The sequence below is a fragment of the Betta splendens genome, chromosome 11 (genome assembly GCF_900634795.4).
Source record: "Betta splendens chromosome 11, fBetSpl5.4, whole genome shotgun sequence".
Taxonomy (NCBI): Eukaryota; Metazoa; Chordata; class Actinopteri; order Anabantiformes; family Osphronemidae; genus Betta; species Betta splendens.
The window spans coordinates 7,629,748-7,652,549 of NC_040891.2; the positions used below are offsets into that span (position 1 = coordinate 7,629,748).

Sequence of the window (22,802 nt, forward strand, 5' to 3'; positions counted from 1 at the left end):
TATACTCTTGGCCTCTGTGACACTCACGTGCCCATCTGTACAGTAAGCACATGTGAGAGAAGCGTTGCTTTGAGTGCAGAATATAACTTCCCAACGATGTTGATTGTGCATCCACATAAATTATTTTATTACAGCCCACCAAATAAGCCTAGGTCTGTGAATGAACCTGTTGAACATGCACATGCAATGTCATCCATGCTAGAGGTTGGAATCTAATGGGGGAAATTTGCTTCCGCTATAACCTGCAGGCACGCGCGACCCCGCCCACAGACTTCAACCTCTCAGACGGTAACAAGGTGGCTGTCGGTGTTACTATGGAGACGTCTCGTATGACAACAGCGTTTCAGTTTGCACTGACGTGAAGGTTTTCTCATTAGTCAAAGCGATGGCAGAGCAACCAATGCCACGCGAGTAAAGTTCTTACGTTTGTGCAGTAAGTGAATGGCAGATGCGTTTTTTGACGGCAATTGCGCTTGGCGAATATATTTATACGACACATTTAAGCCACTCAACAATGAATGAAATGAATGAGCGTTAAATGACTGCAACTGATAGACGGTGACGTTTACTGTCATTTAAGGGTATGTTTGGTTTGTTTAACGTTACGTGACGTTACTGTGTACTGAAATGTTTACTTTTATTCGTTCCTTTATTGAAATGATTAAAAATGATCTTTTATTCTTTCATTTTATAGGCAAAAAAACCAAGATGGATCGTTTGCAACAGGTAGGTCAACCTGTCTCGCGTCTTTGTTTTTGGCTAACGCTACATATTTTTGGTGAAACAATCTCATTTAGCTAGCTTGTAGTTGGTTCTTTAGCACAAACGTTTTATTACCATCATAAAAATGCTGCTGTCTACAACTCATTAATGAAGTCAGGAAAGTTAGGACTACTCTGTGTGGATAGATACAGTTTAACTTTCAGTTAGTTTATAATCGCTTGCTGCAACTCTCTTACTTGTGTTTGAACTACAGATGGAGGAAAACTCTGTCTATAACATGACTCAGAAGAGAGAATACCCTTTCCCACCACCTTTAACCAGGGCTTGTGATACAGAACTCTCAGAACTGTATCAAGTAAGGATACTGATTACTGTATAAGTAGTGCTGACTCCAGTGCCTCTAATCAACAAATATACAGATATAATATATGCATTATGTCACCTTTAGAAAGTGCTGAGCCACAGCCATCACCCACCTATTCTTCAGATGAATTCAAGGACCTTGGCAGTTCCCTTTAAAGAGCTGCGTCACCATCGCACACCCAGCGAGTCTATTGCAAACAATTACAGTCCACGGGCCCAGGACCTGAAAATGATCAAACTCTGTCAAAGACGACCCACCCTCCGCCAGTCCTCAACAAAACCAACATTTTCTTGTATCCTTTCATGATTCTATACGGTATCATGGTTTGTAAAAAGGGAAGCCTGCCTAGACCTACCTTAAATTGGCTTTACTTTATGTTATCATTATTTATACTAAATATTGCTCTTGAAACATTTTAGTTTTATTCTTAATGAAGCTTTTAGCATCTTTTCCACCTGGAAGAACACAATCAGTTATGCCACGAAATAGGTACCTACACTAAAAGTAGCTTGGTTCACCAGGAGTTCATCTTTTGTTATGCTTTTTTTTTCTTGTGACTGATATATGTTTTCCAAGGAACTCAGCCCAACCCAGAGCAAAGAGTATCCACACTCCCAGCAGCCGTCCAATGAGTCCTATGGAGCAGCTGGACATCATGCGCAACCAAGAGAAGATGATGGGAGTCTTGGAGGGAGAGCCAAATGAGAATGAACTGGAAGTGAGTGTCTGTGAATTCAGTAATGGATGTCATAGTTTCTAATCAGAATTTTCAGAAAATTTCTAATTGTAACTTTGTTCACACAGACATACATGCACTACATCACGTCTGGTGTCCCCAGATCTGTGTTGGCTCCACAGCCACTTCAGCAAATGAATAACATCATGTCCCTAGTGCCACCTGATACTGAGTATAGCCTAAAAAACATCCAGAATATGAGGGCTAACATTGAAGAGGAGGTGAAAAAAGATTATTACTTCAGTCTCAAGAAGAGCATAGGTACAATATTGTTTCAGTAGTAATGTAATAGCAGTACTGCTATATTCATACAGTCTATGATTTAAAGGTTATCCTCTTTAACATTAAATTTATAGACATTCCTTCTTTTCAATCTTCTTTGTCTTTTATGTATTTTCTTACCAGTGGACTACATATTGATGGATCCATCTGAGCGCCAGCGACTTTCCATATCCAGCATCCCCAAGCCCTTTCCCCGGAGGGTGATCCGTGCTCCCCTGCCTTGGGCAATGAGTTTCAGGATGGCACACATATGGCAAAGCCAGCATCTGTTTACAGTCAGTAGGATTATGGTCCTGCTGCATGATATATGGCTAGACAGGTAATACAGACGTAAAAGCACTTTTCCATGCAGTCACAGATATTCTTTTGTATTTCACATACTGTACATATGGAGTGTATGCTTCTACAGATCTTGATGGCTAAATTACTTTACCTGACATTTAAGTCTTAACATTAGGATTTAAACAAAGGTATACATTTTATTTTTATACAACTTACTTTAAATTGGTTTTAGGTTTCCTTGTTTCTATTTGTAATATTAGACAACCAAAAATAATTAAAAATAACATGTGAAAGTGAAAATGTCAAAAATAAGTCATCATCTTTTAATTTGTTTCTCAGCTTCTCCTCTTTGAGATTCTTCCGACTTGAGGACATTTTCTCTACTAATCTTCCCCTCCTACCGACTGAGTTTGAAGAGTTCATCCAGAAACAGTGCCAAACCGCCAGAGAAGAACTGATCCAAATGTTAGTGATGCCAGGCCAACAGACACTTAGTGAGAGCATAATGGACCAAAGATTTCTCAAAGCATGTCTTCTCACTTGCTGTTGTCTGTAATATGTAGAAAGAACTAATCCTATTGTAAGTGTAGGGTCATATTTCCACCTTGTCCACTTTGTCAGGCTTTCTTTCAGGAGATTGCTTTACATAGTCCTTCACTTTAGGATTACATTACATCCTTTGTCACGTACCTGTTTCATAGCCTGTTAGACCGTGTAGCAGCCCTGCTGCATGACTGAAATCTGAGCCGTGCAATTTATAGAAACTGGCGATTTCTGTATTTTTCATGTTTGTAAATGTACCCACATGGATACCATGATACTATAGTGTGACCACGTTCACTGACATCCAGAATCTATTCAAAAGACATTATGTGTCGGTGGGTTGTGCAAGTGTCAGTAAATATAGTCACATGACCTGCAACAATACTGATTGATAATGGGACTGTCCCTAAAAAGTTTGAACATTTAACATATCTCAACCGTCTTGTTTCAGATGGCTACCTCAATGTGCATCCCTGATTGGCTCCTGCGAGAACCTGTGGTTGCCTCGTACCTGTATACATGAAAGCAAAGATGTTGCTCCAGTTGGAATCCAGGAGTTCTTCAACTGTGTGGCTGCTCTCATGTCATTGCAGCTTCGAAGCATGGTCATAGCATCATTACAGGACCTGCTATATTTTTTTACTCTACATGAGGTTTGGTTAATTGTGTTAGTTTCAAATATTTTTAGAAACTAAATGGATAATATGACATAATACTGCTTTTCTAAAATCTGGTTAAAGTCTTTGTTTTATGTTGTTTGTCAGGAAGGCAATGACTTTGGCAGCATATTTGATGAGATGAAGTATGTTCAGGCTCAGGTGTTGCTGGTTAAGTTGCAAGCAACTGAGTGTGACATTGACTTTAGTCCAAGCTTCCAGGAGTGTTGGAAGGTCATTCATGGCGCCTTCATGGAAATCATCAAGAGCGCTGAGAAACTCCCGAGGGTATTGTAATCCTTCAGCCATATGACCTTTAGTGACCCTATTTCTATTTCCTTGACACTACACATAGTTGAATGTGGTTTACACTTGTACAGTATGTAGCACAAATAAATATAACATATCACTGTTTGTTTGTTCCAGGTGGAATGTAATCTCTTTCCTGATGTGAAGAACTTGTTCCTTCGAACCGTCAGTCACAATGAGTCATTGGTTACAAACCTAATCAATCAGGCAAAGGATGTTTTTGATAAGAATACTGTGGGACCCAAAAAGTAATCACATGTAATCTGTATTTAATGCATGCATCTGAGTATTTATATTTAACAGTACCTGTTAACCAGCTGTACTGTATCTCACTATCTAGGTATTTGAATGTTTATCAAAAATACCATGGTCTACTGGATCATACAGCAAAGCAGGAGATAGCAGCATTCCTGAAAGAGAAGCACTCGTTAGAGGAATTTACCAGGGTAATCAAAGCTTTCCATCCGAAGTCTACACTAAATACTTTCTGTGTTCTAGTTGCACTCACTGTTTGATTGCTTTACCAAAGTCCTTGTCTCCTCTCCAATTTTCAGAAAATTGAAAGTATTCATCATTTGTGGATAGAGATTGCCTCAATGCACGTTACTGTGCCACTGTCAATGTTTTGTCTCCATGCTGGAAAGCTGAATGAAGATTTGTGTGAATGGGCAGAAAATCTAAAAGACAAGGTCATCATGTTTGAAATAGAGGAGAACCGAGAGCTTAACAAGCGGTGAGAGATGATGTTTTGATTCTGTATTTTGGTATTTTGTGTTTTCACTAATATTAAAAAGATAAAATAGCTCGTCAAGCACTACTTTTACTGTTTTTGGCCAGGATCTGTCAAAAGTATGAAGACATTACCGAGATTGTCAGAGGCACCCCAGAAACCACGGAGGAGTTGGTAACCCTGACCCAGTACATTAAAAAGACCAGTGAGGTGACAGTTCACAGTCTGATAGATGAGATTGATGAGGCAATATACCGCCTCAGCTTTCTCCTGGACTATGCCACTCTGCCAAGTATGTGAAACCTAGTCACAGTATTAATAAAGTGTCACAACATTATCCAGATAACTCGATCTATGAACCACTAATGGAAGACCACTGTGACCAATTTATTTTTTCTATTTTTTCACCAGTGGATGACTTAAGACTGAACTCCCAAGTTTTCCAGTGGCCCAATCAGATCCTAATTGAACTGGATAACAGCAAGGCTCGTACTGTCACCATCAGTAAACAGGCTGTGGACTCTCTTGAAAAGAGGTTACTAAAAAAACACATTTCACCACAAGTGACAGCTCCACAGCTTCACCCTGACATCACCTAGTATTCCACATTAAATGTTTTAGGCATTAGGATGGCTTTAAATCCAGTGTCTCCACACTATGTCACTCTCTCACTATCCTCTTATATGGAAATTGCAAGTCAGTGTTTTCTGAAATACTGTAGCGGTTGTACTCTACAGGACATTTGACCTGAACCAGAATCTGCAATCAATCAACGATAAGATACAGGTTTTTAAAAAAAAGGAAGTGATGAACATCGAAGAGATAAGGAACAATGTAGGAAGTCTCTCCCAAATCACTTCAAACCTGGAAGCTGGTGTCACTGAAGCAGAGGTAAGAGTTTATATACAGTTACTACTGTACTTTGACCCTTTTTTAAATAAAACAAAAATTCTTAATTGCGTTGTTCTTATGACTGAAAATGCCATTTTAATTTCTACAGAATATCAACAAGGAGCAGAGTTTACTGGAGATGGAGCAGAGCCAATTTCCAATGATACAAACTCTGATAGCTGACAAACAGCCGTACGAACAACTGTGGACCACAGCACTAAATTTTCAAAGCTTGTCAGAAGTGTGGATGAATGGTTAGAGACACAGCTGAATGTAATTAGCAAATGCAAACAGGAGTTCTAGTCACAATTGTTTACTTTCTTTAACATTTAAGGTCCTTTCCGACAGCTAAATGCTGAGAAAATCTCTGAAGAGGTGGACATTATGTGGAGGACAATGCACAAACTGACCAAGACTTTAGTTAATGTGCCTGGACCATGTCGTGTGGCTAAAAGCTTCAAAAACAAGATAGACCAGTTCAAGCTAAACCTAACCCTCCTGACAACCATCTGCAACCCAGGAATTAAAGACCGACACTGGGAAAAGGTCAGATCATTTCTTAGATCATCGGAGACTAATTGTCCTTCATTGCCTAATTCATGAAGGTGACATAAATAATCCATGACTCTCTTGTCTACCTTCAGATTAGCAGCATTGTGGGCTTTGCAGTCAAACCAGATGAGAACAGCTCCCTGCTGAACATGTTGGACATTGGCCTGTTAAAGTTCTCAAACAAGTAAAACATTTTATTTGCATCATTATGTAATAGAATACACCACTAGGGATCAAAATAGACATTTACCGATTTATGGAAATGTTTGCTATGAACAAAAGGTGCTGAGTTTTTTTCTAACCACAGGCTAGAAGAGATTGGAGCATCTGCCAGTAAAGAATACTCACTGGAAAAGTCAATGGAGAAAATGAATAATGAATGGGCCAACCTCCAGTTCTCTTTCACTCCTTATAAAGATAGGGTATGAAAAATGTTTAGTACTTGTACAGTAGACATTGTTCTGTACCTCTTCACAAGAACCTTATTTTGACCACCAAATTTTTTTTCTGTTTCATTTCAGGGCACCAGTATTATATCAGCTGTAGATGACATCCAAGTGCTTCTGGATGACCACATTATCAAGACCCAGACCATGCGTGGGTCTCCTTTCATTAAGCCATTAGAGAGGGAGTGTAAGGTAAGACACAGCACCACAAAACAGGCTTGGTCCACCTGATGAGGTAATACAAAGGACAAAGCATTTGCTGTGCACCGTAGGTAATGAGGTGCAAATAGTACATGTAACCATAGTGACCTCAGCTATGATAATGATATGTTCTTTCTTCCTTTGCTGAAGAATGGAACAGTACTGGGAATTCATTCTAAGCTGTGTTGACTACTGTGCTACCACTGGCAAAAATGTACTATAATTACCTGTGCCATTGCACAAATGTTTCAAATTTGACACTGCACATAATTTGCACCTCTCCTGCTGCTGTAACTTTGTCTTTGTGTTTCTGTTTCCCTTAGCACAATTTCATGCCAGAATGCATAAAAAATAACCTGATCTACGTAAACACAACCCCAGCTGTGCCAGCCATAACATTACTAAAACAATTCTAACAGAAAACTGTAGTTCAACAAACTCACTCCACATTAGTCCTGTCATTGTAAACACATTTTATTGATGTGATTATGTTAATAGTGCACTGTTTGAGTGTTTGTCTTTCTCCTAAGCAATGGGAAGACAAATTGCTGAGTATGCAGGACATCCTCGATGCCATGTTGAAGTGTCAGGCGACTTGGCTGTACCTTGAACCCATTTTCAGCTCTGAGGACATCATAGCCCAGATGCCAGAGGAAGGTCGCAAATTTGCCGTTGTGGATGGATACTGGAAGAACATCATTAGCGAAGCAGTAAAATCCTCATGAAACAAACTTCTAGTTTTATTTAGTCTAATTAGTCATTATTCCCTTGGATTTGACTTGTGTTTTATTGCACTGTTCCAGGTTAAGGACGCACGTGTACTGGTAGCTACAGGCCAACCCAACATGCTGGAACAGCTTCAGGAGTCCAATGTCTTCCTGGATGACATCCAAAAAGGCCTCAATACATACCTGGAAAAGAAGAGGCTTTATTTCCCAAGGTTTTTGATTAAAAAATATAAATGTGATTTAACTTATTAAAAGTAAACCTAAAGTACCTGCAACTGAAAATTATCAGTGTCTCCCTGAGTTTTATGGTTTAGTATTTTTTGTCCTCTATTTACAGATTCTTTTTTCTGTCGAACGATGAGTTGCTGGAGATTCTGTCCCAGACCAAAGACCCACTGTGTGTGCAGCCTCATCTGAAGAAGTGCTTTGAGGGCATTGCTAAACTGGAGTTCACTGACAACATGGAGATTACTGGCATGATAAGCTCTGAGAAAGAGACTGTGCCCTTCACAGAAAAGATTTATCCAGCCCAGGCCAAGGTAGTGAACAGAATGTGCTTGTGGTCATTTAAATAAAGGCACACATAGCTGTTTAAAATGTCAATCTTGCTACATGTTATTTACAGTATCGGACATAACCTGATGAGAATATAGAAAATGGTAAATTGTTTTTTAGGGTATGGTGGAGAAGTGGCTGCTGCAGGTAGAGAAACAAATGCTCAGGAGTGTTCGACATGTTGTCCATCAAGGATTGATTGAATATGCACAGGTATTTGGAGGTTTTGGAATCTATGATTTGGTGCATATGGTCTGACAGTTTTTGATTATAATGCTGTCACAGGTACTGTAATACTGTCATCTAGTTAGTTGCTAACTTGTATATAGGGTAGTAAATAAATAGGATTTTATTATAATTTATCTTAGCTTATATTATCATATTCATTTATTTACTGCAGGCGCCCAGAAAGAAGTGGGTGTTGCAATGGCCGGGCCAAGTTGTCATTTGTGCTTCCTCCATCTTTTGGACCAGTGAAGTATCTGAAGCCATCCAGACCAACTCCCTGCCTGTCAGTCTTTTACATGTGTTTATGTGATGCTCAGTCCTACATATTGTTAAGTTAATATGACTAAATATTGCAAATATGACACTAGGATCTAATGTGTGCACTAACTTTTAATTCCAAAGGCGTATGTGGAGAAATGCAACATCCAGATTGCAGACATTGTGGAACTAGTGCGTGGGAAACTGCCAGGAGGGGCAAGAATGACACTTGGGGCTCTTACTGTGATTGATGTTCATGGTAAAAAGCAAATATACTGTAACATACAGTTAATATAATACATTTTAATGAATGAGGTGTGTTAATATAAACTGTTTCTTCCCTAGCTCGAGATGTTGTGGCAAAACTGGCAGATGATAGAATCTCCTCTCTAAATGACTTTGCGTGGATTTCCCAGCTGCGTTACTTCTGGGAAGACGAAGACGTGATGTTGCGCATGATCACCACCTGTTTGAAATATGGCTATGAATATCTGGGCAACTCCCCACGTCTGGTGATTACACCACTCACAGATCGCTGCTACAGGTGACTCACGCTATGACTGTGGATCTACAGTTGCTCAAAGACCTTCAATGTTTTCAGATGTCCAAATTGTGAAATTCTTTGAACGTTTCACAGTAGTCAAATGTGTTTGTGCCACACCAGGACACTGATGGGAGCTTTGAAGTTGAACTTGGGGGGAGCTCCTGAGGGTCCCGCAGGAACTGGCAAGACTGAGACAACAAAAGATCTTGCAAAGGCCTTGGCTAAGCAGGTAACAGAACAATTAGAAAGCTATAGTTTCTTCAGTTTTCTTCCCATGGATTCTCAGATTCTTTTCTTTTTTTTTCTCAGTGTGTGGTGTTTAACTGTTCAGATGGTCTGGATTATAAGGCCATGAGTAAGTTCTTCAAGGGACTGGCTCAGTCTGGAGCTTGGGCCTGTTTTGATGAGTTCAATAGAATTGAGGTAAGGTTGTAAAACTGGCCAAATCTTTTTGTTCTGTGTTTTAAACATGTCAAGCAAAACAAACTACCGTATTATACATTCACACGTTTTTCTTGTGTGTCCCAGGTTGAAGTGCTTTCTGTGGTGGCTCAGCAGGTCCTTTGCATACAACAAGCTATTGCCAAGAACATGAAGACCTTCCTGTTTGAGGGGACAGAGCTGTCACTGAACCCCACCTGCTCTGTCTTCATTACAATGAACCCTGGATACGCTGGCAGGGCCGAGCTCCCTGACAACCTGAAGGTACATTATTCTGGCACAGTAGAATCATTATGAACATTTCTAAACACACCAAAGCTTAGTGAAATACAATATGTTCTGGATTCATACTTGCAAATTTGCAGGCTCTCTTCCGTACAGTGGCTATGATGGTGCCAGACTATTGCCTCATTGGAGAGATCTCACTCTACTCCATGGGTTTCATTGAATCACGCAGGTTTGTGTGAATAATTTCCCGAACAATACATTACTTAGTTCCTTTGGGTATATTTGAATAATTATATATAATTTGCACAATTTAAACGACAGCTTGTCTCAGAAGATTGTAGCCACCTACCGCTTGTGCTCTGAGCAGCTCTCCTCCCAGCACCACTATGACTATGGTATGCGAGCTGTTAAGTCTGTGCTCACAGCCGCTGGGAATCTAAAGCTGAAGTATCCAAAGGAGAATGAAAGTGTTCTGTTGCTCAGGGCACTGATGGACGTCAACATGGCCAAATTTCTTGCACAGGATGTGCCACTGTTTCAGGTGTCACAATTTACGCCCAATGTATTTGCATTCAGTTATGTATAAATTAATTGATTAATTAATGATTTTTGTCCACTGCTTTTGTTGCCTACAGGGAATAATTTCAGATCTGTTCCCTGGAGTGGTCCTTCCAAAGCCGGAATATGACCTTCTCCTCAAAGCTCTCTGTGACAACATTGCTAAACTAAACCTCCAGCCTGTTCCATGGTTTCTTGGTAAAATAATTCAGGTATAAAAGAGTTAAGAAAGAGAGAATTGCTTAGCAATGCCCATAAACGTTGTTTAGATTGTTATTAATCTTTACACTAAATATACTTATAATTGTATTTGTGCTTATGTATAGATATATGAGATGATGCTGGTTCGCCATGGTTTTATGATAGTAGGGGATCCTCTTGGAGGAAAAACATCTGCCTATCAAGTTCTTGCTGCTTCTCTTGGAGACCTTTACAAAGGTTGCCGTGGTTTATTTATTATAAATTTACTGATCATCCATCGAACACAAACTGACTATGCCAACTTATGACTCAGCAGATACTGTATATATTAATTAATTTATATATAGATTTTTTGCTAATATTAATTTTTGTAACTATCTTGCTACAGCCAAACTAATGGACGAGTTTGCAGTAAACTACTGCATCATCAACCCAAAATCCATCACTATGGGACAGCTTTATGGCTGCTTTGATCAGGTCAGCCATGAGTGGTCTGATGGTGTACTGGCCACCTCCTTTAGGGATCAGGCCATCTCTACGTCAGAAAATCGGCAATGGATCATCTTTGATGGACCGATTGACGCAGTCTGGATTGAGAACATGAATACCGTGCTGGATGACAACAAAAAGGTGCTGACCTTTTTCATTATTTATTTGAGTAGCTGGCATCTAGAATATAGAGAGAATGTGGATTTTAAGTGTTTGTAATCTATAAAATATTTTTTCTGTCTTCTGTCATTGATCATTAAGCCTCAGTCTTGTTCACTCTGTCTTTTGATAGCTTTGTCTTATGAGTGGTGAGATCATTCAGATGAGTCCCAAGATGAGCCTAATCTTTGAACCCGCTGACCTGGAGCAAGCGTCCCCAGCTACTGTCAGTCGGTAAGTAACCCAGACAGAAGCGCTACAGACATCTTGAAGATTTTAGACAAAGTAATGTTTACAGTGTGCAATTTTATGTCTATAGGTGTGGGATGATCTATTTGGAACCTCAGCAGCTGGGTTGGACTCCTCTTAGAGATTCTTACATGACCACACTGCCTGAAAGCTTCAGCACTGAACATAAAGAACTTGTAAGATAACAAACAAGGATTCTTGGTAGGCCTTTTGACTTCTTATGTCCTTTGTCTTTTTTCATCATATCCTCTTTGTCTACAGATCATGGATCTTTTTAATTGGTTAGTTCAGCCCTGTCTGGACTTCATAGAGAAAAATTGTAGCTTTGTGTTACGAACATCTCCCATTCACTTGGTTTCTAGCCTAATGAAGCTGTATACCTGCCTGATGGGTTAGTGAGAATGGCATTTAATACAGTAGATCGCTTTTCAGTTTTTTCTCTTTGTGCATGTGTAACTTTCTGCTCTACTTAATATCTAGATGAGGTATCTGCTGCCGGACCCAATGATAAACAGACCCTGACCAGCCAGCAGATAACCCTGTGGCTGCAAGGTCTCTTCCTTTTCTCAGTTGTATGGACTTTAGGTGGAACTATAACTGGGGACAGTCGTCGGAAGTTTAATGTATTCTTCCGCAATCTGGTCATGGGCATGGACGATGAGAGTCCTCGGCCTAAAAGCATTAGGCTCAAACAGAATAACATTTTTCCTGAGAGAGGTCAGAAAATGTTTATGGTTAACATACCAGATAACAATCTGCCTTTATGTTAGCAAATGATGATGTTTACTTGTTTCAGGCACTGTATATGACTACTACTTCCAGAAGGAGGGGCAAGGACAGTGGAATGTATGGACTGATTTAATAAAAAGTGAAGAGAACCTCATCCCAGCTGCAGCCAAGGTTTGTGTGTTAAATTCACAGAGTTAAAGATACATCTTTTTCATTATTCTACTTTCTTTGAATCTTCCAGGTATCAGACCTCATTATCCCCACTACAGAGACAACACGCCAGCTCTTTTTCTTGCACACCTACCTGGCACACGAAGTACCTATGTTGTTTGTTGGCCCCACTGGCACTGGAAAATCAGTCATTAATCAAAGTTTTTTGGTAAAATTACCGAAAGAGAAGTACACACCAAACTGCATCAACTTCTCTGCCCGCACTTCCGCAAATCAGACCCAAGACATCATCATGGCCAAGCTGGATCGAAGAAGGAAAGGAGTGTTTGGACCTCCTATGGGAAAGAAGTGTATCGTCTATGTTGGTAAAATTGGTCGGACACAGAAGGACATCTTTATTCACATATTGTTTTTAAAGCTGATTTTAAATATCGCCAATATCACTTCTCTACAGATGACCTGAACATGCCAGCTAAAGAAATATATGGTGCCCAGCCCCCGATCGAACTGTTAAGACAGTGGATTGACCACCACCACTGGTATGACAAGAAGGACACGTCCAGATTACACGTAGTGGACCTCCTTTTTATGGCCGCAATGGGGCCACCTGGCGGTGGGAAGAATGACATTACAGGTATTTTGAAATCATTGTTATTTCAAATATGAAATTAGCAATGCTATTAAAGAAATCACTATATTATTAACCCACTATTTGAAATGCTAGGCCGCTTTACTCGTCATTTGAACGTCATCTCTATTGATTGCTTTGACGATGAAACACTGACCAAGATATTCAGCTCTATTACTGACTGGCATTTCAGCAAGGGCTTTGATGCTTCTTTCTACAGGTAACTCCTAATTTTTAATAAATGCTGTAAGAAAATTTGAAGACTCACAAAAACCTGTGTTTTTCCTCCTAGGCTAGGAAAGATCATGGTCCAAGCCACTTTGGCTGTGTATAAGGATACCATGACGAGCTTCCTCCCCACTCCATCTAAATCACACTACATCTTCAACTTGCGAGACTTTGCTAGAGTGATACGTGGCGTGATCCTGGCTCCACACACACACATGCAGGCAAGATTGGACACCAGCAAAATGTTTAAAGACATTGATGTGAATCTCTCTAATTATATATTAATTACATGTGTTTTGGCCATTTATGTAAGGATGGAGACAAACTGATACGCCTGTGGATTCATGAAGTCTACAGAGTTTTTTACGACAGGCTTATTGACAATGAAGACAAGGAAATGTTTTTTACAATCGTTAAAGAAAGAACCTTAAGTGTGTTTAAGCAGAGTCTGGACAAGGTAAATACTAAATGAGGATATACATGCTTAAAAATGTGAAATATCTATCTATCTATCTATCTATCTATCTATCTATCTATCTATCTATCTATCTATCTATCTATCTATCTATCTATCTATCTATCTATCTATCTATCTATCTATCTATCTATCTATCTATCTATCTATCTATATATCTATATATATATAGATATATTTATGATGATATTTCCGTTTCTCATTATTAATATAGTGATTCACTGATTTGTAATTTTTTTTCTAGCTTCTGAACCACCTCAGCCAAAATGGCAAAGTAGTTGATGAAAGTATTCGTAGTTTGTTTTTTGGCGACTATGCCAAGCCTGAGTCTGATACTAAGGCCTATGACGAAGTCACAGACTTACATGCCTTGCAAGATGTGATGGAGTTCTACCTCAGTGAATACAACAATTGCAACAAGGCCCAAATGTCTCTTGTAATGTTCAAGTTCGCCATTGAGCACATTTCCCGGATCTGCCGAGTGCTGAAACAAGATGACGGCCACCTTCTTCTTGTTGGCATTGGTGGCTCAGGTCGTCAGAGCAGCACAAAGCTGAGCACCTTCATCAGTGATTACATGCTGTTCCAGATTGAGTTAACCAAGAGCTACGGCAAGTCAGATTGGCGGGATGACCTCAAGCGGGTGATGATTAAAGCCGGGATTGAGGGGAAGAGATTAGTGTTCCTTTTTACAGACAGTCAAATTAAGGACGAGGGTATGCTGGAAGACATCAACATGCTGCTCAACACCGGTGATGTGCCTAACATCTTTGCTGCTGACGAACGGGCTGATATCATTGAGAAAGTGCAGGGAATTGCCCGGATGGAAGGAAAAAAGATTGATCCCACTCCACTCTCGATGTACAACTTCTTTATTGATCGTGTGAAGGCCAACCTTCATATTGTGCTAGGTAGGCACCAAGACCTGTACATTATGATTTTGGCTGATGTTTTACTAAGTAGTAAGTGAAAAATGAATGTGTTTAACAGCCATGAGTCCCATCGGTGATGCGTTTAGGAACCGTCTTAGAATGTTTCCTTCCCTTATTAACTGCTGCACCATTGACTGGTTTCACGCATGGCCAAATGATGCTTTGGAGATGGTTGCCCACAAGTTCCTAGAGGATGTAGAGATGGAGCGTGAAATCAGACTGGAGTAAGGAAACATTTAAACGGTTGCAAAAAAGTCATACCTGCTATGGCTTTGGCATGTACTTTACCTTGCAGTTACATTTTCTTTTACATGTCTCAGGGTGGTGGAAATGTGCAAGACCTTCCAAACAAGTGTTAGAGAGATGTCTGAGAGATATTTTTCCAGATTAAGGAGACACAACTATGTCACACCTACTTCCTACCTTGAGCTCATTCTCACCTTTAAAACTTTACTCACTGCCAAGAGGAATGAAGTTGCTACTGCGAAGGACCGCTACATTATTGGTCTTGAGAAACTAGAATTTGCTGCATCTCAGGTGATATATACCTTAAACATGTTCATTTTTTGCTTAAATATTGTTTTGATTTGATTATCATTCAAATTCCTACCATCTACTGTATAGGTGTCAGTGATGCAGCAGGAACTGACAGCCTTGCAACCGGAACTCATTCAAACCTCAGCTGAGACAGACAAGATGATGGTTAAGATAGAGCAGGAAACTGTGGAGGTGGACGCTAAGAAAGAAATAGTATCTGCTGATGAGAAAGTAGCAAATGAAGCCGCAGCTGCAGCCCAAGCTATTAAAGTATGCAGTGCATGTGATTTTCTAGTCAGGTATTATTGCTGTTTTTGTGTGGCAGCTACATTTTCTGATGCCATTCGTTGTATTTCAGGATGAATGTGAAGGAGATCTTGCAGAAGCAATGCCTGCACTGGAGGCTGCTTTGTCAGCCCTGGACACATTAAAACCTGCAGACATCACAGTAGTCAAATCTATGCAGAACCCTCCTGGTCCAGTCAAACTAGTCATGGAGTCAGTCTGTGTCATGAAAGGCATCAAACCTGAAAGGAAACCTGATCCCAGTGGCTCAGGTATGGTGTTTTTAGTTGTTAAAAGCTCTTATTAAAAATTCTGCGAAAGGTTTTTACTGTAAGGTTAGTTTGATTTTGTGATTGTGTTTCAGGTAAGATGGTTGAAGACTTCTGGGGCCCATCTAAGAAACTCCTTGGAGACCTAAAGTTTTTAGAAAACCTCAAAGCCTATGATAAAGACAACATTCCTGCCCCTTACATGAAGAAGATCAGAGAGAAATTCATTGACAACCCTGACTTCCAGCCCTCTGTCATTAAACACGTCTCATCCGCTTGTGAGGGTCTCTGTAAATGGGTTCGAGCAATGGAAGTCTATGAGCGTGTGGCCAAAGTGGTGGCCCCTAAGAAGGAAAGACTTAGGATGGCTGAGGAGGAGCTGGGAGTACAGATGAAGATGTTAGCTGTGAAGAGAGCTGAGTTGAAAAAAGTAGAGGACAGACTGCAGAGCCTGAATGATAACTTGACAGCAATGATTAAGAAGAAAAAAGAGTTGGAGGACAACATTGAAATGTGTTCTCAGAAGCTGATCAGGGCAGAGAAGCTGATTGGGGGATTGGGTGGAGAGAAGGACAGGTGGACAGAGGCTGCAAGGCAACTAGAGATGAGGTATTTAAAAAAATATGTGTGTGTGTGTGTGTGTGTGTGTGTGTGTGTGTGTGTGTGTGTGTGTGTGTGTGTGTGCGTGTGTGTGTAATTTTACCTGATACCGCTACTATACTTCCACTCTGCAGATATACCAACCTGACTGGTGATATACTCCTCTCCTCGGGAACCGTATCATACCTTGGGGCCTTCACAGTAGACTACCGTAGAGAGTGCCAGAAACAGTGGCACATGTTGTGCCATGAGAAGAAAATTCCCAGCTCTAAGTACTTCAGCCTCAGCAGTACATTGGGGAACCAAGTGGCTATCAGGGCATGGCAGATCGCGGGGCTGCCAGTGGACTCCTTCTCCACAGATAACGGTATCATTGTGTTTAACTCTCGTCGCTGGCCGCTAATAATTGACCCTCAAGGTCAAGCTAACAAGTGGATCAAGAACATGGAGAAGGCGAATAAGCTCTCTATACTCAAACAGTCAGATGGAAACTATGTCAGAGTCTTGGAGAATTGCATCCAGTTTGGTACCCCTGTTCTTTTGGAAAATGTTGGAGAAGAACTTGATCCTGTACTTGAGCCTGTGTTGCTGAAGCAGACCTTCAAACAGCAGGGTGTTGAGTACATGAAAATAGGGGAGAATGTTGTGGAATATTCCAAAGACTTTTTGTTCTACATGACCACTGGACTGAGAAACCCTCACTACCTTCCAGAGGTGGCTGTCAAAGTATGTCTGCTGAACTTCATGATCACTCCACAAGGCTTACAGGATCAGCTGCTTGGGCTTGTAGCCGCCAAAGAGAAACCTGAGCTGGAGGAGAAGAAGAATCAGCTCATTCTGGAAAGTGCTGCCAACAACAAGCAGCTAAAGGAAATTGAGGATCAAATATTACAAGTGCTCTCCTCCTCAGAGGGAAACATCTTGGAGGATGAGACTGCTATTAAGATTTTGTCTTCTTCCAAAATTCTCTCTGAGGAGATATCTAAAAAGCAGAATATCGCGAACGTCACAGAGAGGGAGATTGATGACACTCGTATGGGGTACCGGCCCGTAGCTGAGCACTCCTCCATCTTGTTTTTCTGCATCTCAGAACTGGCCAACATTGAACCTATGTACCAGTACTCCTTGGCCTGGTTCATCAACCTCTACCTCATTTCTATTGCAGAGAGTGTGAAAAGTGATGATGTAGCCAAAAGAATTAGCAACATTGTTGAGCATTTCACACTCAGCATCTACAATAATGTCTGTCGCTCCCTTTTTGAGAAGGATAAACTCCTCTTCTCTTTGTTGCTTACTGTAGGGATCTTGCAGGGTAAGGGTCAAGTCGATGACCAAGTTTGGCGCTTCTTCCTAACGGGTGGCATTGCTTTGCATAACTCTTACCCCAACCCAGCCCCAGAGTGGCTGTCTGACAAATCTTGGTGTAGTATTGTTGAAGCCTCCAAATTGCCAAACCTGAATGGGTTTTTTGAACACGTCCAAGGCAACATCTCTGAATGGAGGAAGCTTTATGATTCAGGGAAGCCCCATAAGGACCAGCTGCCTGACAAGTGGAATGAACTGACGGGGATGGACCGAATGGTTGTTATTAGATGCTTCAGACCAGATAAATTGGTTCCAGCCGTGCACGATTTTATAGTGGAGAATATGGGACAAGCCTATATCGAACCACCCACCTTTGACCTGGCAGGAAGCTACAAAGACTCCAACTGTTGCTCACCACTCGTCTTTGTGTTGTCGCCAGGATCAGATCCAACTGCAGGTGATTATTCAAACGCAGATTTCTACGTTAGTTTCTATTCTAACCACATGGCCCTGATCTTAGTTTTGAAGTCTAAACATCTTTTCTCAGGTCTGCTGAAGTTTGCCGAGGACTTAAAAATGGGCAGTAGTAAGACCCAAACCATTTCTCTGGGTCAGGGACAAGGACCGATAGCAGCTCAGATGATTGACAAAGCCATCAAAGAAGGCACCTGGGTGGTCCTTCAAAACTGCCACTTAGCCACCAGCTGGATGCCCACTCTGGAGAGGATCTGTGAGGAAATTATAACTCCAGAAAACACACACACTGATTTCAGGTACCTGATTCTACATACAGTAGTGAACTTTCCTAAATCCTGTTCATGCTATAACATTAAATGCATGCGTCTCATCTTCACAGGCTGTGGTTAACGAGTTATCCATGTAATAAGTTTCCAGTAAGTATTCTGCAGAATGGGCTGAAGATGACCAATGAGCCTCCTAAAGGAATAAGAGCCAACCTGCTGCGCTCCTACCTGAGTCACCCCATCTCAGACCCAGCCTTTTTCAGCAGCTCTAAAAAACAAGTCATATGGCAGAAACTAATGTTTGGTCTCACCTTCTTCCATGCACTAGTACAGGAAAGAAGGAACTTTGGACCTCTGGGTGAGCTATGTAACAGTATCTGGTATTTGCTAGTCTTTATTCACTATAAAGCATATTTTCAGGATTAATTAACTTCTGTCTTCAGGTTGGAATATTCCTTATGAGTTCAATGAGTCAGACCTGAGGATTAGTATCAGACAGATCCAGATGTTTTTAGATGAGTATGATGACGTTCCACTGGAGGCCCTCACATACCTTACAGGTTAGAATTTTCAACACAGCAGGATGTGGTACAGTATATTATGTATTAATACGATAGTGTTACTGTTGTTCTTTCTGTTCTTTATGGGTACTTCAGATTCCTTAGAAGTCCAAAAATATGCAGTCAGGTTCATTTGAAACATGTTCACTTGCCTATACTGTAGATGTGAATGTGGAAGCGTTCCTGTGTGTTGATGGACTGTCTATCACACCTGATCTTAATAATCTTAACATAATCTTTTACAAAGCTTCTAAATGAACTACTCATAAAAGTCCTTTCTTCTGTTGTTTTACAGGAGAATGCAACTATGGAGGTAGAGTGACAGATGACAAAGACAGACGATTGCTGCTGTCACTCCTGTCCATCTTTTACAGTTGGGATCTGATAGAGCAGGAATGCTACCACCTGTGTGAAGGAGATTTTTACTACGTCCCAGCTCATGGCTCATATGAGGTACTGTGCTTTCAGTTCTGGTGAATTCCTAATTATTACTACATACACTATGAATGGATTAACTGAAATCCTTTGAGCAGCAAGTACATTCTCAAATGAATAATAATGAGTTAAAATAAATGTTTTCTTTATTCCAGACGTACGTCAACTACATTCGAAGTCTACCAATTTCTGCCGATCCCTGTATTTTTGGACTTCATAGCAACGCTGACATCACGAAAGACAACCAAGAGACCAATCTGCTCCTGGAGGGAGTACTGCTGACTCTGCCCAGGCAGGCAGGGGGCGGGGCTAAGTCTCCTCAGGTTTGCGCCCTCTACACTCTGGTTTATGTAGTCCGGCTGGCTTTTCTACCTTGAAGCTTCATATTGTCGTATGTTTATATTATAGGAAGTAGTGGATGAGCTTGCAGAAGACGTCTTGTCCAAGCTACCCGCAGATTTTGACACACAAATGGTGAATGGTAAATACCCGGTCATGTACGAGGAGTCTATGAATACTGTTTTGAGGCAGGAAGTAATACGCTTCAACAGGTACAGTGCTCCTGTAATTAACTGTTCATCTTCACCACCATCTTCACCTACAGTAGCTTCAAATAAAACCAGCATCACCAGTATGTCTGAAAGGACATGTTTATTTATCTGACATCACTCTTGTCACTTCTTCTGTCAGGCTCACACAAGTCGTGAGGGCGAGCTTGGTAAATGTCCGCAAAGCTCTGAAGGGCCAGATTGTTATGTCTGCTGAACTTGAAGATGTCTTTGACAGCATGCTGGTGGGCAAGGTGCCCGGCATGTGGGCAGCAAAGTCATATCCATCTCTCAAACCGCTGGGGAGCTACGTGACGGATCTGTTGGCCAGACTGCAGTTCCTACAAGTAAGAATTGAAATAGTGGCAAATTGAAGCTCTGCATGAGGAGTGACTGCATTGGATGTTCTGACAGGACTGGATAGACAGTGGCCCACCCACAGTCTTCTGGCTTTCTGGCTTTTACTTCACCCAGTCATTTCTTACCGGGGTGTCTCAGAATTTCGCAAGGAAATATACCATTCCAATAGACTACATTGGCTTTGAATTTGAAGTATGGTATTTTTTTCTGATATTCAGTCATTAATTTTATACATTAGAGCTATTTTGACTTTGTATTAATGTCTGAGCTGTATTCCAGGTAATGGAAGAGAAGACCCACTTTGACGAGAAGCCGGAGAATGGAACCTATGTTAAAGGCCTTTTTATGGAGGGGGCACGCTGGGACAAGGAGAACATGGTGATTGGAGAGTCCCTCCCCAAGATTCTCTTTGACTCTTTGCCCATCATCAAGCTCAAACCGGGAGAAATGACTAAGTTCACACATGAAAACATCTATGCTTGTCCCGTTTACAAAACCAGTGCTCGCAGAGGAACCTTGTCCACCACAGGCCACTCCACCAACTACGTCCTGTCCATGGAGCTTCCCTCTGACAAACCACAGAAACACTGGATCAACCGTGGGGTGGCGTGCCTCTGCCAGCTGGATGACTAAGAGCGGGGAACAGCTGTTTACTCTGAACTATTAAACTCACATGCCAAAGAAAGTGTCTTCATGCAGAAATAAACTAAAATAAAGCAGTAATTAATTCTGATGAGTCTATTTGATTGCACCGTTGGAGAGGCATTGTGTCTCGCTGCAGAACCAGCTCTCAAAGCGGAGTCAGATCCTCCTGGCAGTGTGTTCTAAAAGTAGAAGAACACTAGATGGCAGCATGCAGTGTTCCTGGGGAGGCATCCTTCCTTCCCTCCAGTATAAATTAAGGTTCTCATTTACCAGGTCACATTCATCCCAAAGGTTCTGTTCAGTGGTAGCAGCCATATGCTTGGAGATATTGTACATGGCTCATGGGTCTAAGTGGGGCTCCTTCCTGGGGTATGTGTATTTCTGGCAGTAAGTAGCTGTCGTATGGATCCGTCACTGAACAGAATTTTTGACAAAAATTACGTGACGATTCAAAATGAGATGAATGAACATTATTCAGTGTTGGATTATCATGCAGACACTACATTATAACGGGATCTCTCTACAAATCATGGACGGAGTCATTTATCTATATTTGGTGACACTTGGGTTTATATTAAAACTTGTGGTGTACTTTCACATGTCTGGGGAGTGGTGCTGCCCTGCAGATGCTGTATTTATGTCACCGTTGTTTGACTGATGTTCCTTGTAGTCAGCACATAATGTGTCTGATGCTGCTGCATCGCACCTACATTAGTTTGGAAGTTATTGCAGCATTCAATCTGTACATAATAAAATGCTGCTGATGAAGGATCCTGTGACAGTAGCTCTTAAATTCTGTGAATAAATGCATTTAGTGGGAGTTAGAATTACTGTATGTGACAGGCTGCATGACGAGTGAAGGTCACGTGTACTTGTCCCAAATCCCACTTTTAAATAAAGGTGCAGCTCTAAAACAACAACAACTTGAAGTTCAGCCTGACTCCACCACCGGCTTTCACCTTTTCTCAAAGAAGGTCACACTCAGGGAAAGAACAAGCTGTGTGTTATCCTCCCTAAGCTAATGTGTAAATGTCCTCCAGAAAGAGTCCGTCGGAGAACAAGATGATCATTTAGCTTTTAGTATAAATCACCTAAGTGATCTGAGTTTGCCAGAAGGAGCAAAACAGATTAATCCCTGTGTGAGCATGACACCGTGGTTTAGCATTGCAACAAAATCGGCTCAGTTTTCTCAACAAGGACGGACCAGTGTACAACTTTTATTGCAGCCATTACATTATGCTAATGAAGGGCTGATAATGAAATGGAGGAAACTCCAGTCTCCTAAGATAAGGTTCTTTCTAAATTATGAACTCTATGTACCACCGGGCCTTTTATTACAAGGGACACTGAAAAGTGAGAGAACACCCACCGTATAAATCACGCAACCAGTGGTGCAACGACCTTGACTTGTGTTTGTGTTTCACTGACTGTGTGTCAATACACAGAATCATTTCACTTATTTGGAGCATGTTGTTTGTCTGCAGCCAGGCCAGCGTGGACATTAATCTACCCATAAAACCTGGATGCACCTTTCGCTGCGTGCGTCATCCTGCTGAGAACCTGAGCTGCCGTAATTACATTTTGGGCAAAAGAAAAAAAAGGAGAACTTGGCATCTGTCCCAGAGAAATGCACTGCAATAAATTGTTCCCGGATCATCCACGACCTTGATTCAATCTGAAATTGTAAAGGTGCAGACTGCTGTGTTGTGGTATGTACATTAAGGGACCGTGTCCAAATGGCCATCCCCAAAAAAATAAATGTTAACAAGTTATAGCTGCGGGTTTAGGTGTCAACAGGTCTCTCGTTTTTCATCTGTCCCTTCAATAGTACACATATTTCACAACCCCACAGAACAAAAGTTCATGCATGAAACACCAATAAGAACGCTTTTTGATGGGCAGGAAAGCACCCACCCACGCATCTACTCTACCAACAGTAACACACTGGTGACGGATGATGACTTTAAGCCCACCGCGGTTCACATCATTGCGCTGTGGC

The 22,802-nt window shown here is 41.2% G+C and overlaps 1 protein-coding gene across 2 annotated transcripts; it reads left to right on the forward strand.

The window, feature by feature from the left end:
* Window positions 1-287: 287 nt before the first annotated feature.
* Window positions 288-20,886, forward strand: dnah3 (dynein axonemal heavy chain 3). Of its 2 annotated transcripts, XM_041072903.2 has the most exons (64): window positions 288-433; window positions 695-726; window positions 977-1,078; window positions 1,172-1,379; window positions 1,531-1,576; window positions 1,664-1,805; window positions 1,892-2,084; window positions 2,229-2,424; window positions 2,727-2,852; window positions 3,382-3,583; window positions 3,695-3,874; window positions 4,013-4,143; window positions 4,236-4,341; window positions 4,450-4,628; window positions 4,733-4,917; window positions 5,037-5,160; window positions 5,363-5,516; window positions 5,626-5,770; window positions 5,851-6,062; window positions 6,161-6,252; window positions 6,376-6,490; window positions 6,590-6,706; window positions 7,246-7,425; window positions 7,519-7,655; window positions 7,781-7,982; window positions 8,119-8,211; window positions 8,399-8,509; window positions 8,629-8,743; window positions 8,830-9,028; window positions 9,149-9,257; window positions 9,338-9,451; window positions 9,557-9,733; window positions 9,835-9,926; window positions 10,019-10,238; window positions 10,333-10,467; window positions 10,582-10,693; window positions 10,845-11,086; window positions 11,238-11,338; window positions 11,424-11,529; window positions 11,615-11,744; window positions 11,834-12,070; window positions 12,150-12,253; window positions 12,324-12,618; window positions 12,708-12,887; window positions 12,978-13,101; window positions 13,174-13,330; window positions 13,423-13,566; window positions 13,829-14,495; window positions 14,575-14,740; window positions 14,837-15,053; window positions 15,141-15,323; window positions 15,412-15,610; window positions 15,703-16,216; window positions 16,342-17,969; window positions 18,060-18,285; window positions 18,369-18,613; window positions 18,699-18,815; window positions 19,111-19,268; window positions 19,406-19,573; window positions 19,659-19,801; window positions 19,941-20,145; window positions 20,213-20,350; window positions 20,438-20,536; window positions 20,659-20,886. In XM_041072903.2, exons 2-64 carry the CDS (start codon window positions 709-711, stop codon window positions 20,728-20,730), a joined length of 11,934 nt encoding a protein of 3,977 aa, XP_040928837.1. In that variant the 5' UTR covers window positions 288-433; window positions 695-708; the 3' UTR covers window positions 20,731-20,886. The 2 variants fall into 2 exon arrangements, with proteins under 2 accessions (XP_040928837.1, XP_040928836.1); XM_041072902.2 differs by having other exon boundaries at window positions 289-433; window positions 20,438-20,886.
* Window positions 20,887-22,802: the final 1,916 nt, after the last annotated feature.

What these genes read in the sequence shown, in the direction of transcription:
- dnah3 (XM_041072902.2), top strand. An exon ending in GAGCGTGAAATCAGACTGGA is followed by an intron (nt 14,741 to 14,836) that starts GTAAGGAAACAT and finishes TACATGTCTCAG; the next exon opens with GGTGGTGGAAATGTGCAAGA. An exon ending in ACATTGGCTTTGAATTTGAA is followed by an intron (nt 20,351 to 20,437) that starts GTATGGTATTTT and finishes GCTGTATTCCAG; the next exon opens with GTAATGGAAGAGAAGACCCA.